General features: G+C 42.9%; 1 protein-coding gene across 1 annotated transcript; it reads right to left on the bottom strand.

Moving 5' to 3' along the window:
• Nucleotides 1–788: 788 nt before the first annotated feature.
• On the bottom strand, nucleotides 789–13,551 carry LOC102300201 (ral guanine nucleotide dissociation stimulator-like 1). The gene is made up of 17 exons (XM_005926732.2): nucleotides 13,120–13,551; nucleotides 10,876–11,165; nucleotides 10,564–10,608; nucleotides 10,259–10,458; nucleotides 9,981–10,138; nucleotides 9,653–9,895; nucleotides 9,412–9,515; nucleotides 8,989–9,073; nucleotides 7,450–7,518; nucleotides 6,815–6,901; nucleotides 6,280–6,312; nucleotides 5,840–5,961; nucleotides 4,890–4,979; nucleotides 4,483–4,612; nucleotides 3,631–3,933; nucleotides 2,405–2,519; nucleotides 789–2,295 (listed from the first exon to the last, which is right to left on the bottom strand). The coding sequence occupies exons 1-17, from the start codon at nucleotides 13,141–13,143 to the stop codon at nucleotides 2,156–2,158; spliced, it is 2,238 nt and encodes a 745-aa protein (XP_005926794.1). The 5' UTR covers nucleotides 13,144–13,551; the 3' UTR covers nucleotides 789–2,155.

Here is a 13,551-nt window from a genome sequence, read left to right as displayed (position 1 = left end):
AATTTTAACATGTACCTGTGTTGTCCTGTCAGCTTGGCGGGTCATGAGTGGATTATATGGTGAGAAAAAACAAAAAAGGGGGAGAGAAGGCTGACACAGGGCCTGGTCCCGTTGTTTCTCCCCTCTCTGAATAACACAGCCAAAATAACATCATTTTCCTGTTCGTCTGTTTTTGTTTTGTTTTTGTTTTTTCTCTGTATGCTTGATTACAGGCTGCTTTGTCGGCCCGGAATGCCGAGCCTGACCTGGACTCCTGCTCTCCCCTCTACCATCTTTGCTTTCTCCTCTACCATCTTTGATGTGACCCTGACCAAATGCTACAGCAGCTGGACCCACAACAACAACCTGAAAATGTCAACAGTGCTGCAGGAAAACGATCTCATGCAGCGGAGACGGAGAGCGTTAAATCCAAGGCCCGTTTCACTACACGGGGGAGATTTCCAGACAGCTTCAGCTGACAGAGCTGTGACGAGACGCCCATTAAGCCCAGATGAAAAGTGAGGCCGAGCAAAAGAACGCTGACCTTAACAACTCTGCATTAAAACTGTGCAGGACAGTGACGGACCAACACAGATGATCGGGCAGCAAAAAGGGCGTGCCAGAGACAGAAGGAGTAACTGAGGTCAGGAGGCACCTCGGAATGAACAAAAGCACCAGGAGAAAGTAAGCTGAAGGCACAGGTGTCGGGGCTCGGCCAGGAGCTGACCTCTGAGAAGAGCTGAACAGCAGAGCTGCAGAAGGCCGTGGAAGCAAAGCAAGGAAACACATGATTTTTGTGAAAAGGGGGGGGGGGAGGTTAAAGTTGAAAAGAAAAACTCTGTAGTTTTCAGAATATAATGTAGAGGATCAAGAGAACAGATCAGTGAGATGACAGAAGTTCTTAAACTTGACACATACCATGTGTGTCAACTCATAGTGCAACTAATCTTTGCAAATACTCTCTGGATCTTTAACTATATGGTCGTCATGCACTATCACAAGTTTTGCAGCAACTGACATAATTGAAATGATTAGATATACGGTACATGAACTCCTCGTTAGGCTTGAGGGAGGAGGGGGGGAAAAAAATAAAATAAAATAAAATAAAACACAACACAACAACAGGCCATTTATGCACCGGGCAAATGCAGTCTTCAAACGAAAGAAACAATTTGTTCAAGTATTTAAAAAAAAACAAACAAAAAACAGAAACAATTACAGTTAAAATATTCTCCGTATTCATCAAAAATGAGGAAATTAAATTATGTACAAGCATTTTCTTTCGAAATGCAAAGTATTTTGGGCTGAGACGACCCAACAGTCAAAAATATGTTACATGAAAGTGCAGTCAGAGTGAATCACAAAGGAGACACTGTAACAATAAATAGATCAAAAAAAAAGTTTAGCAAGCCAACTTCACTTAGCCAAAGCGCTAACACTGAAAGCTAATCAATTCGTAGAATCACAGTTAACCCCCCCAGCACTCAGCAGCAGTTTCCACATGTACATCCCCTCCAGTCCATCAAAAATATCTGCTGCCTCTGTTACCCAATCTTAAGAATGTAATCCTTCCAGTCGGAGCTGCCACTTGCACACAGCGAGTATCACAGCAACACCGGAGGAGCAATTTCTGAAATTCCCAGGGTACGCACTGATCCCTGATGATAACGGCCCCGCCCACTTCTCACACGGCACTGGCGTGCCAACACTTCAGTGCACTGAGCCATGTCAGAGCTGACAGCCTGCTGCGGGGCCCCAGGACTTCACCGCCTTTACGCAGCAACTGACCTCGATTCCCTTTTTAAGGCGCCAGTTATTAACAGCACCCAGTTGTGCAGGGGAATAGCCAGTCAATGCTCAGTGTTCACATATAGATAGGCCACTGAAGCCAGCACGTGTTGCTCAAGAGAGGAAGGCATTATTCTGTGCATCTTTGGGTCAAGAGATTTATTGGAAGTGACATTTTTGGAGGCAAAGAAATGGGTCTTTTTCTCCCCTTCTCACACGTCCTATGTGGGGAGTCTTCTAGTCCTATTTTAAGCCCTTTCAGCAGCCAAAGAGGACTGAAACAGAGCACGCATCTTCCTCAAGAAGCCTCTAAAAATAAAGGCCATTATGCAGAAGCACAGCAGAGCTCAGTTCATTTTGCAGTCAGAGAATTTGCACGTTAAAGTTTCTACTTTGTGAATCGTCCGAGACTAGCGGTTGCTCTCAGTGGTTTCTTCTGGCTTTTGTGCTTGTGGCGCAGAACAAAGTCAAAGTTGGCTGTTGTAGACATAGCATAGAAGACGTTTGCCTTGTCTGGTATGAGAAACTCTGGAAAGATGAAGAGAAACAACAACAACAACAAAATCACTGTCAGAAGAGCATTTTCCTTCCTGTCACCAGTTAAGCAATTTTTTTTATAAAGGAGTTCTCTTCTGACCTTTGCTCTGAGAGATGACCTGTGTCAGGGTGAAGTCCTGCCAGGTCATGTGCTCAAGGTGATGTTTCTCCAATGCCCTCTGGATCACCTGTGCAGTTTTGTCCTGGCTGGTCAGCTATGAAAAACAAAGAATAACGAGTGCTGTTACACATAAACACACACACACACACACAATAGTGAAGACGGAAGTTCATGGGCCACTGCGTTTAAGGAGCATTACCTCTTTGGCTCATATTACACATTCAAAGAGCACTGCAATAGCAATAGAAGCATTCTGAGCCTTAAGGTGTAGCCCTGTCCCACTCACAACTGTGACCTTCACAGAAAAGCTTATTTTCAGCAGTTGGAACAAAGTTTCTCTGCCCTCAAATCTGAATTTACCGTTACCATAAAAGTCTGACTTTGTGACAAATGATGAGAAGGATCAGTTCTCCTGATCACATCCACTGAGAATGAACTACTCGCTGTAGCACTTGTTTTAAGGATATAACTGAAGCTGGTTTCACTTCTAAAGGTTACCTCTACTTTTGCAGATATGAACGATATAAGGCAAATTATTTGAATCGTAGGTATTCACACTAACTCCACCCCAAGATAGAAAAGCAGTAACAGGTGAAGTAAACGCAAAAGGCCAATCATATGTTCTGATAGTCCTTATGGTCGAACTGAATGAAGATTTGAATAAAGGGGCAGATTTGCTAAGTGGGGCAAATTATTGTGCTGCTGCAGTTCAAAGTTGTATAATTTATATACAAAGACCCAGCCAGCTCACTTCATTCTACCAAGGGAGGGTAAAATATCAGCAGACCCAAAGAGGGAAAGCGACAGGCCTACTAACTAAAATAATACAGTGTAAGTTCAGGTTTTATGCATGCGTTGCCTTGCACTGAAAACAGCAAGGCGATTCGAGTTGATGAGGAGGCTGAAGGAGTGTTTTTGTTATAAAGGGATAACTTCTGATAGAAATCGTTGGGTGCTACGCATGAGATCCTGAGAAGTGACACTCAGGTGGAGTCCAGGATTTATTCAGAGGACAGCTGCATGGTTACAAAATATTCCACCAGTATGTCCTGTACGATGTGTAGAACAGTAAATATCATTTACTTTTTGTTTACAGATGACTAAGTGTAATTAGAGATCTTAAAAAAAACAAGCAAGAAAATAAACAAACTGTCAAATTCTCCAGTTACTGAACATCATACATCACAACGCAAGGATGAACTCACCAGGATACTTTTGTACATGTTGCCGTTGTTGTGGCCCAGATCCACGCTCACCCTGATGATGCAAGAGTCATCCACCTGACGGTTGTACACGGGCAGTGAGGTCATAGACACCGAGCGCTTGTGGTGGGCCGCTTGAGGCTTCGGCCGTGCCCCCCCACAGGGCGAGGCTGCAGAGCTGAGGTCTGCTTGGCAGTCAGGGGAGTCTGCAGACGAAGCAGCTGAGATGCTGGGAGAGGACGAGGAAGAGGAGGACGAGGACAAAGAGAAGGACTCGGATACGTTGTTGTAAGAGCTGTGAAAGGACTGCAGAGGACAGAAGATGGGGGACAGAAATGAGAGAAAGAAGACTGCTGAGTATTATTGTGTCAGAGTATTTGAAGCCTTTCACAAGTGTCTGGTCTGCAGGGGAAAGCTAGGCTATTGAACCATGGTGAAGCAGAGGACTGTAGCCCATTAAACACTACTCCAGCTCAGCTAAGCACCTCCTCGATACAAACTCCACTTGTGGAGAGCTCACGCTAGTTTCGATTGCCCTTTTGTGAAGTAGAGATTATGTAACTTTTTCAGTTTTTAAAAAGACATTCAGTGTATTTTACTTCTGAAAGCTAATCAATTCATAGAATCACTTTATAACAAAAACACTTCCCATGTTTCAGAGGTTTGTCTGACTGCTTTAAAAAGGGTAATTGTTTGTACAGTGTAAACAGTGACTTATTCTAAAACCGAGAGACTCAGTCTGAAGGCACAGCGTGACAAAGGCTCCACTGTTAATGCAGCCAATGACAAAGGATGGACACAAAACATTCGGGGAAACGATTGCAATGATGCACGCAGCTAAACACGGCTGTTTACCTGCAGCTTGATGGAACAGTTTGGGTTTGGGGAGGACAGATCTTCCATCTCAGACCCACTGGATCCAGAAGATGAAAGACTGATCTGGTCAGCAGGCGGTTTCTTAGTGCCGTCACTCGCCATCTTGAGACTGAAGACAGAATGAGCTTTCATTAGAAATGCCACACCCGCACCATTCAGTTACTTGAACAATGTAGTTTAATACCAGAGTATACACATCACACGATTCACTTCCATTTTACTGCATACCACAAGTTGTAATCTAAACATCTCATTGTTCTTATAGTGAGGTAAAACATGTAATGTGAACCAACAGTGGCTTTACTCTAAGCTTTGCGTGCAGCTCTTTGTGCTTAGTATAATGTGCATGTTTGAATATGCAAACTGGACTATAGCATGAGACTCACAAGGAGAGTTTCATCGAGAGTGTGCGCTGGCTCCATGGAGGTGGCGAACACAAGTCCACAGGAGGCTCCAGGCGTCTCGACAGCTCGTAGCTGTAATAAGAAGATGTTACTGAGCACCTGACATCTTACTGACATATCACTTCATTCCAAACTCAAAAAATTAAACTCAGAAAAAGAACTCGGAAAAAAAGCACAGGCAGACTTTCAGACTTTCTGAAAGGTGCTAGCGAACATTCCCCCATTCTCAATTCTCAGTTTGCACATCCTCTCCTCTGCATGTTAGTCAGCGCCAGAGTTTGGTGCACAGAAGGTGAGGAAGATACAAGAGGGGGGAGTCGAGGCATTTTACAAAGTCAGACATCTTTGACTGAAGCAATCTCAGGTAAATAGGACATTTGACACAGCTGCATCATGTCTAGGGTGAGTTACCAATTTACAACATGACACAATGAGACAAAGCCATCATGCATATTTTAAATGTCAGACACACATAAGTAATGAAGGGCAGCAGGTTTGGCAACACTGATTATTTATATAATCAGTGTTGCCAAGTACATATATATATTATATTTTTTATATATATATATAAAAAGAGTGGAGAGTACTCTTAGAGTGTGGCTAGAAACACCCCTGCCATTTCACATCAGCTACAAGAATAAGCGTGTTTATTTAAAAAACAAAACAAAAAACCCCTCATATAACACCTCGGGTTCATTCCAATAATCCAATCCAATAATTAGCTTATGAATACAAAAGGATTTGTTCTTCTACCACCAAAAAGTCAGTGGAAACATTATCAAATGATCCTTTGAGTGGAGTAATATCAAAGGAAAGCAGCTTTATTCATCCAAATGGAGATTTAACAATCACATGACAGTATTATGTATATTATGTCTTCTCTGATGGCCTTCCTTTCATGTCCATGTTAAAATCAGGGTGTTTCAGCTCACCTCTCCTGATCAGTGAGCAGCTTGTGTCTCTGCAGCCAGGCAGCAATGCGGGGCTGGTGTCCGAGACTGTATTGGGAACAGGAAGCCTGCAGCAGACGGATCTGTGACAGAACATCAAATTCCTGTAGGCAAGGAGAGGCATGTTGATGAATAAACAGATAAACCAGGCTGACAGTTGCTTCCGCATAGTGACACAACAACGAGATTCTTTATGGTTACACAGCTTTTGTGTTTTAATCACAGTCTGTGCAAATCTTAAAGAAAAAGAAAAAAAGCTTTCAGCCTGACACTTACTAAGGTGTAGGAATGTAAATGTTCAAACTCAGTTAACAAAGAGCTGACGGTCTTATATGCACAACTTTGTCTTCCCCCTCTCCCCCCTCCCAGCAGTCAAAAACAAAGCCAAACAAAAACAAGGAGTGACAATAAGAAACACTTACTCTCCTCCTCTTCTCAAAGTTTATAAGTTCACCCTGTAAAAACAGTACACTGTTAGTATTTCATTTATTATATTGTAATTGCTAAATTAAACTAAATTAAATGATACACCCTTGTGTTTTTCCATCAGCATGCAATATTAGCCAAAACGCACCGGAGTTTAGTTATCAGGGGTGATTTATGCACTGAAAACGGAGTTCTCCATGATAAAAGTAGTTTCCCAGGCCAAGATGATAACACCAAAACACAGTAACTGGGAAACCGAAATGGCTGAGTGAGCCAAAAAGTCTCTCAGTTACTACTAGAACCAAGTTTATTTATCTGTATATAAATGGGAAAAATGGAGTTTTCCTGAGGCTGAAGTTTATATGTTTATAATCTCCCATGAAGAGCATCTGATGGCAGCGCATACATCATTTAATCAGGTTTCAAAGTATATAGTGTTGCATACATACTGAGTGTATCCAACACATTGTGAACACTTTGAACCCTTAAGTCTATGAAATAATATCCAGAGGACGTGTTAGACAAAAGTACCTCCACAGTGTCTGGCAGAGCGGTGTCCAGCATGGTGAGGACGGTCAGATACGTGCCGAGGTATGGAACCGCTCCACTTGATGTACTCTGCAGGCAGACGACACGTAAGCACACAGCTAATAGGGAAACGGTTATATTTTCTTGTGCCAATATCTGGTCTTTTATTGCTTTATTGTGGCTAATGGGTTAAAATTTACAACATTCAGACAAGACAGGACCTGTTAGCAGCACTGTGAGGTCTTATTACAACCCAGGAGAATGTGCATATGACTCATACAAGACCCCAGCCAGGTCTATTATTACTGTCCTATAATCCTGGTGATCTGAGGCCATTTGAAACTTGCTCAGCACTGAGTGGAGCTAAACATAGTTTGGGGCTTGTGCCATGATAGATAGATACTCCACCCACACTCAGGGAAATCAGCTCTCTTGTGCCTTGCTGAAATGTAGGACAGGTTTTTTTTTGCATGAATCCCTTTTCAAAAGGTGAAAACAAATCCTGCATCACATGAAAAGAGAGTCCTAGGATGACGTTGTAGTATCTGCTTACGTCAAATTCAGCCATAAATGACACTGGTTGCGTCACATGTTGTCAGAACCTGTCACCCCCCCCCCCACCCTGAAGAATGGCTTACCATCTGTCTGGAGAGTGGACACCGTTTCAATATCCTTGGAGAAACGTTATCAGGCGTGGGACCTCCATCCTGTCACAGAGCCAGACAAAGCTATATTCAGTTCAGTGTTATTTGGATCATTTCCCCTCCCGTCTGTGTGCTCTTAGTGTTCAGTATATGTATGTAAAACAGCATGTAAAAGATGCCGGCCCGTGTGCCAGCTTATGAAACAGTACAGCCTCTACTTGTTTCTTTGGTGCAATATTAGACTTTATTACACATTAACTCAGATATCCTGTTTAACAGTTAGCTTTCAAAGGAAGAGAGGCTTGCAAGCTTCACGACTCTCCAAACAGACTCAAGCTCCCTATAAGAGGGAGTGACTGTTTTTACATCAATAAAAAACACTGGCTGAATAAAACACTGAAAAGTGGAGGGGGAGGTCATTTTTCACTGAATAAAGCATGTTATTGTGAAGCTGCGGTTGCTATGCACAGAAAGTTTTGGTGATCTAATCCATTTCTCTATTGAACACTTCTACAGTAGCCAGACACAAGATACGGCTGACACAGTTGCCGCAAGGAGACAAAACTTAAAAGAAGAGAAATTGAAAACATTGTGTTCTAGTTTGCCATCAAAACACCGGTAAACATTTCTGTACATATGAACTCAAAAAATAAACTCTCTTAAGAGTGAAAAAACAAAAATAAACAAACATGAAACAGGAAAACAATCACCTCCAAACTAATATTCTTCAAACTTTAAGCATGTGAGACAATCTTTGTAGCTTTTAAAACTTCAGATTCTGTTGTAATTTTAGCATTAATGTAAATTTACAATCTAAACAATTCAAGAGAAAACTAATCTCAGTGATTTCAATTAACCTCAAATCATCTCAATTGACTGCTGAGAGAAAATTATGCACAGCTGCTCGGGCTGACTTCTCTGCACTGGTAAACATTAACCTTAGATCTGCACAGAGTTCAAGAATCAACCCTATGCATTCACTGTGGAAATTTATAGGTGAAGAATTTAAATGTTTAGACTTTACAACATTAAAAACAATGATAATGAACCAGGAAACACATTCCAATCAAATGTTTACCACTATCTCTGCATAGCTCTGAGCACCTGCGGGTTTATTTTGCCTGTTCATTAGCACGTTTCCCAGTAATTCCTTGTGGGTATCAAGGTTTCAGAATAGTATCAGAATCAAACCTTGTTCTAAGGAAATTTACACACCTGGTGTCAAATGATGCACCACTCAAACATGTAAACTTCTCATCAAGCAGCAGGTAAAATTTATGTGCTACTTCCTTCCCTGTCCCCTCTCTCCAAACTTCCCAGAGCCTGGTTCTACCAGAGGCCTTTTCCTGTGAAAAGGGAGTTCTTCCTGCCCGCTGACGCCAGGTGTTGGTTATAAGGGATCATTGGTATTCCCCCCTCAATGTATTGTATTATAGGTCATTTACCCTGAAGTAAGCTTTCAACATGGCACAAGTCTAAATGGACGAGTACAAGTGCAAACACTAAAGCATATGTAAGAAGTTTCAGTCTCACCTCCATCAGGAACTCTCTGTTGGTCAGAACACAATTCTCATCAGGGAAGGTCGCACAGAGGTTATCAAACGCAGCCACGTTATCTCTGCAAAGACAATGATAAAGAGCCACAGCCATCAGATATTTTAATTATTAACAATCATACTGGATGGCAGGAGTTAAAACTTGACATATTACTGCCTGTTTACACCATTAAAGGAAAACCACAAAAAGTTGTGTCGCACTCATCTTTGAACTTGCTTTGCTTACTGCAGCGTTTCATGACCGACCTATAATATGGGTCACAGCCCAGCATTTGCTGACCTGCTCCATAAATTGACCTTAATGAGGGTTCAAACCGCTCGTTAAATGATGATTATGTAGCAAACTACACAAACAGCAAAAGCAAAAGTGGCCTTTGAACCTGCAGTTATCCAACCATACCTGCTGACAGCCGCCCAGGTCTTCCTCAGCCTGTAAACGGCATTGGACTGCAGTGCCGACAGGATCGCCTTGAGAGAAGAGAAGTTCTTCAAGCGACGACACTCCTGTAGAATAAACTTTTACTCAGTGGATGCACATCATTTAAAAATAACCCATTAGTACTTCTTGTGTTGTGACTTAGAACCAATATTAGCATCCAGACGCCTAAAAGATGCAACACAACCACAGCATTTCAACTGACCTGCGCTACTTTGATCCACTTCTCTATGATGTGAGCCCTTTGCGCTGGCGAGGTGGGAGCTAGAGGGGAGGAAGTGGGACTGCCATCTGTAGGCTGGCAGAGCAGCGACCCCATGACCTGGTTGGTGACTGCATTGAACTGTGCAATGGTGGCTCGGATGGTGGGCGACATGTTTTCCTTCTTGTCTCGCTGGGACCATACACAGCCCAGACACTGGTATGGGACCACTTTGGCAAAGAGAGCCTGGAACATCAAGAAAACCAAATCAGGCTCTGATCATTATAATACAACATGGGGGGAAATGGTGTAAAGTTCTCCTCTAACATACAGAGTCCACTTGAGTGAGCTGTTCAGCAATGGCTGCAGCAGAAAAATCCATGATGCCACCTTGATCCTGAGAGTTTTCACTGCCTGAATCTTCATCACCAGACCCCAGATCATCTTGCTCAAGATCTGCAGAAGCAGAACTGCCACTTGATGCCACTTCTGAAAAAGCCAGCATCAGCAATAATCATAAAAGTGCAATCAGGCATCGAAGTAAAGTTATGAAACAACTTGTTGTGCGTGGCCATAATTGCTGGGTCATGCTACGCAGCGAAGGATCACCTTCTTTCTGGAATGTCCTGAGCAGCTCCTCAGCTTGCCCGGCGAGTGAGCAAAAGTTGGGCTGGCTGCGCATGCTGTCATGCACCGCAGAGCTGATCCTCAGGTGATCCAAGAGCAACCGAAGCGGCGGGTGTAGGGGAGGGTCCCTGAAGTCCTCGCTGTACTCATCCAACCACATCTGGACAAAGGCCAACAGAGGGCTGGAGAAGGCAGGAGAAACGCCGTTACATTTTTAAATGACACATTAAGCCAAGGAGACACAGCAGAAACATAATAGAGACACGCTTCATATACACTTTACCTACCTCCGGTAACATTTGCCATTATCCAGATCTGACAAAACACTGTCTCTGGATATAAAAAACATAAACAAAAATTCATCTGTTATTGTTTTGTTTGCATATTATAAATACTTAAACCTGCTGCTAACCACAGTCTAAAACCTTTCTGTGCATAATAGCTGTTGTTGTAAGCCTCCGGATAATGAGCACCTGCAAGCTACTGATTATTACATCAAAGCTGGCTGAAGGCCACTGCTTCATCAGGTGGAAACAACAGAAGAAAAGATACTCAAGCAACACAACAGCCAACTTTGCATGCACAACAAGCATCGGTACCTCTGAAAGAGTAGCTCTATGAGCTTCGTGGGGCTGGTGAAGGTTCTGTACGTGGAGAGGAAGATCCTGCTGTAGTCCTGTTCCTGGCAGCCAAAGTCGAGGAGGTGATTTACAAGCAGGTCCAGGGTGGCGGCCTTCAGTCGTCGGACCTTGCAGGTTCGGTACTGCACGAAACCAGAGCATGGGCTCCCCTCAGTAGCATTTGCAGAGGACGGGACGGGCTCTCGACGCAGGGTGACCCCGTAAACGGCGCCGTCTTCAGTCTCTTCGCCCCACTCCTGCACTGGGTTCTGGGAACAAAAGCAGCGATCATCAGAGCTGAAAACATGCACAGACACACACACTGTATATACCGAAGAATGTTTCAGGTCACAACATTAGTGTCAGAGGTTGACACACAAAAAGGTAAAAATAGCAAGCCCTCACACCCAAACACACAGATGATCCTGCAGAAAAACGAGCACTACAAAAAGCCACACTGATCCCACATGAACCACAGCAACTACATAATATTTGTTTATAGTCATAACCAAGTCTACTATCGGTGCGCAAACAAGCTGTGCTAGCTTGAGAAAATACTTAGTACTCATTTTCACAACGCAGAAAGCTAGAATTTCCTAGAATTTTGTAGGTACACACAAATGTTTTTGGACAAATAGACCTTTTAGATCATAAGTTATCACATCAAATATTACATCAAAGCAAAATTCTCACTGAGCACAAAGTTGCCATCACAGTGAGCAATCAAGAAAATAATAAAATGGTGCACTGGAGGACTATAGTTGGTTAGTGCCAAGAGCAGGTGTCATGTTTTTAGTGAAACATACTGGTTTATCATTACATAAAGTTCAAACAAGACACCTGAAACTCAGTGCACTTAAGAAAGGGAAATGGAGGTTTAAAAAAACAAAAAAAACAAACCTTGAATAGTCAGCACTTTTTAAAATATTATCATTGCAGCAGAGAGTAGCTGCATCATAATCTGCAAAGGTTGTTTGAAGGGAACCGAAAACATCTTCTTTCTTTTTTTCCTTTCTTTCTTTTTTAAAAAAAAAAAAAAAAAAACACTCAAGACTGAAAATCAGCTGCAATATGAGGACAACTGTCAAATGTCACCAGTAACAACACTGAACGGTTTCTCATCCATTTCTGTCTACTTAATCTTGTCATCTCATAAGTAAATAATGCTTCAGCTGAGGCTGAGATATCCTGAATTTAGGACATATAAGCTCAAATAAATAAATAAAAAGTTTCTTGATGTTGAAACCAAAGACATGTTGCTTTCACATTCTGAGAAAACTTTACACATTAACTCTGTACTGCACCTTTAGATGCTCATAGCCAGTGCCAAGCAATCTGGGTCACACGAAATTTGTTACTACTGTACACAGCTGAACAAGACTGAAAGCTCAGTACTGAAAACAGCGTCCCATAAGCTCAGTCCATATATGATATATGAGGTGGGCTTTGCACAGACACGAAGCTGATAAAAGTAACAGACTGTTAAAAGGCTCCGGACATCTCATTTAAAATGGTGGGAGGTCTTGCATGCTTTTTAGTCAATCATTTTTAAAAAGCCATTTTGCAGTGGCAAACGTTCAGCCTCCATGTCTGCTAACCAGTAACACTCCAGCCCCATTGTCCTTCATACTAACTGGAATCAGAGCAGCACAAATGGAAAACTGTTTTCCACTCACAGTGTCCCCAGTGTGCTGGCGGTACTAAGCACTGCCAAATCCATCTCACAGTGAGAAAGCATAGATATTTCTTATCTGACTCTGAGTGCAGCCGATCACTGAGGTTAACAAGCTGCTTTGGGGTTCAATGATGGAGCTCATCCAGAGGACCCAACGAGACATAACCAGGGAAGCAAACATGTTGTCACACTTGAAATTCTGTAGGCCTAACAATACGTTTGAGTCACAGAAGCATGTGTAGGCATGAAAATGACGACTGCTATTCAAGTTGCAATTTTTTCCCCAAGCAAGCACTGCAGCTGGCACCGTGACAGCGTTCAAATAGTACAAAATCAGCTTTTACCACCATAGCCCCTTTACTTGACAGGAGTGGGATTATTATGATAGATGGGAACACCTTTAAAACACATTCTGGAGGTCTTTAAACGTTTTACAAAGCAATGCTATTCAAATGTAACGCCTGGGAGGAGGAAGCAGAGTTCGTGCAGCTTCACAGACGAGCCTGTGACAGCCCACAGCCACCTCCAGCACATGTCTGATGACTTACCATTGTTATCTCCCATTTTCCCATTTCGCCTGGTCGCTCAAGGAGCGCTGAGTTTCATCTCAACAGGTCCTGAACCTAAAATGAACTTCCAGCCTTCCCGAAGAGTAGGGTCAGGGCTTCATCTTCGTGTGATAACTTATTCCTATGCTTTTTGTGTGTGTGTGTTTTTTTCCTCCAATAATTTCGTCTCGAACTACATTCGCACGCCTTTTACAATTAGCGGTAAATCCCGACTTTCAGCGGACCGTCTTCGTTACATTTGATGCCGATATACAAACGCGTAGGGTGGTTTCCATATATTTAAACCAACGCGGACGGCATCTTAACCCGCAGTAGTCCTCTAACACCCTCTGCGGACTCTCCTCGTCGACAGTCTCCCTGACTAACCGAACCTCCTCGGCTTTATAAACAGGAGGCGACTCCTGGAGCCGA

This window comes from Haplochromis burtoni, unplaced genomic scaffold (genome assembly GCF_018398535.1).
Source record: "Haplochromis burtoni strain Fernald_Lab_line unplaced genomic scaffold, NCSU_Asbu1 Contig_45, whole genome shotgun sequence".
Taxonomy (NCBI): Eukaryota; Metazoa; Chordata; class Actinopteri; order Cichliformes; family Cichlidae; genus Haplochromis; species Haplochromis burtoni.
This window is presented reverse-complemented; position numbering and strand designations above follow the sequence as displayed.

What these genes read in the sequence shown, in the direction of transcription:
- LOC102300201 (XM_005926732.2), bottom strand. Translation starts at nt 13,143, where the DNA reads ATGGGAAAATGGGAGATAACAATG. An exon ending in GTCCACTCTCCAGACAGATG is followed by an intron (nt 6,902 to 7,449) that starts GTAAGCCATTCT and finishes GTCTGCCTGCAG; the next exon opens with AGTACATCAAGTGGAGCGGT. An exon ending in CTCTGCCAGACACTGTGGAG is followed by an intron (nt 6,313 to 6,814) that starts GTACTTTTGTCT and finishes CTGTTTTTACAG; the next exon opens with GGTGAACTTATAAACTTTGA.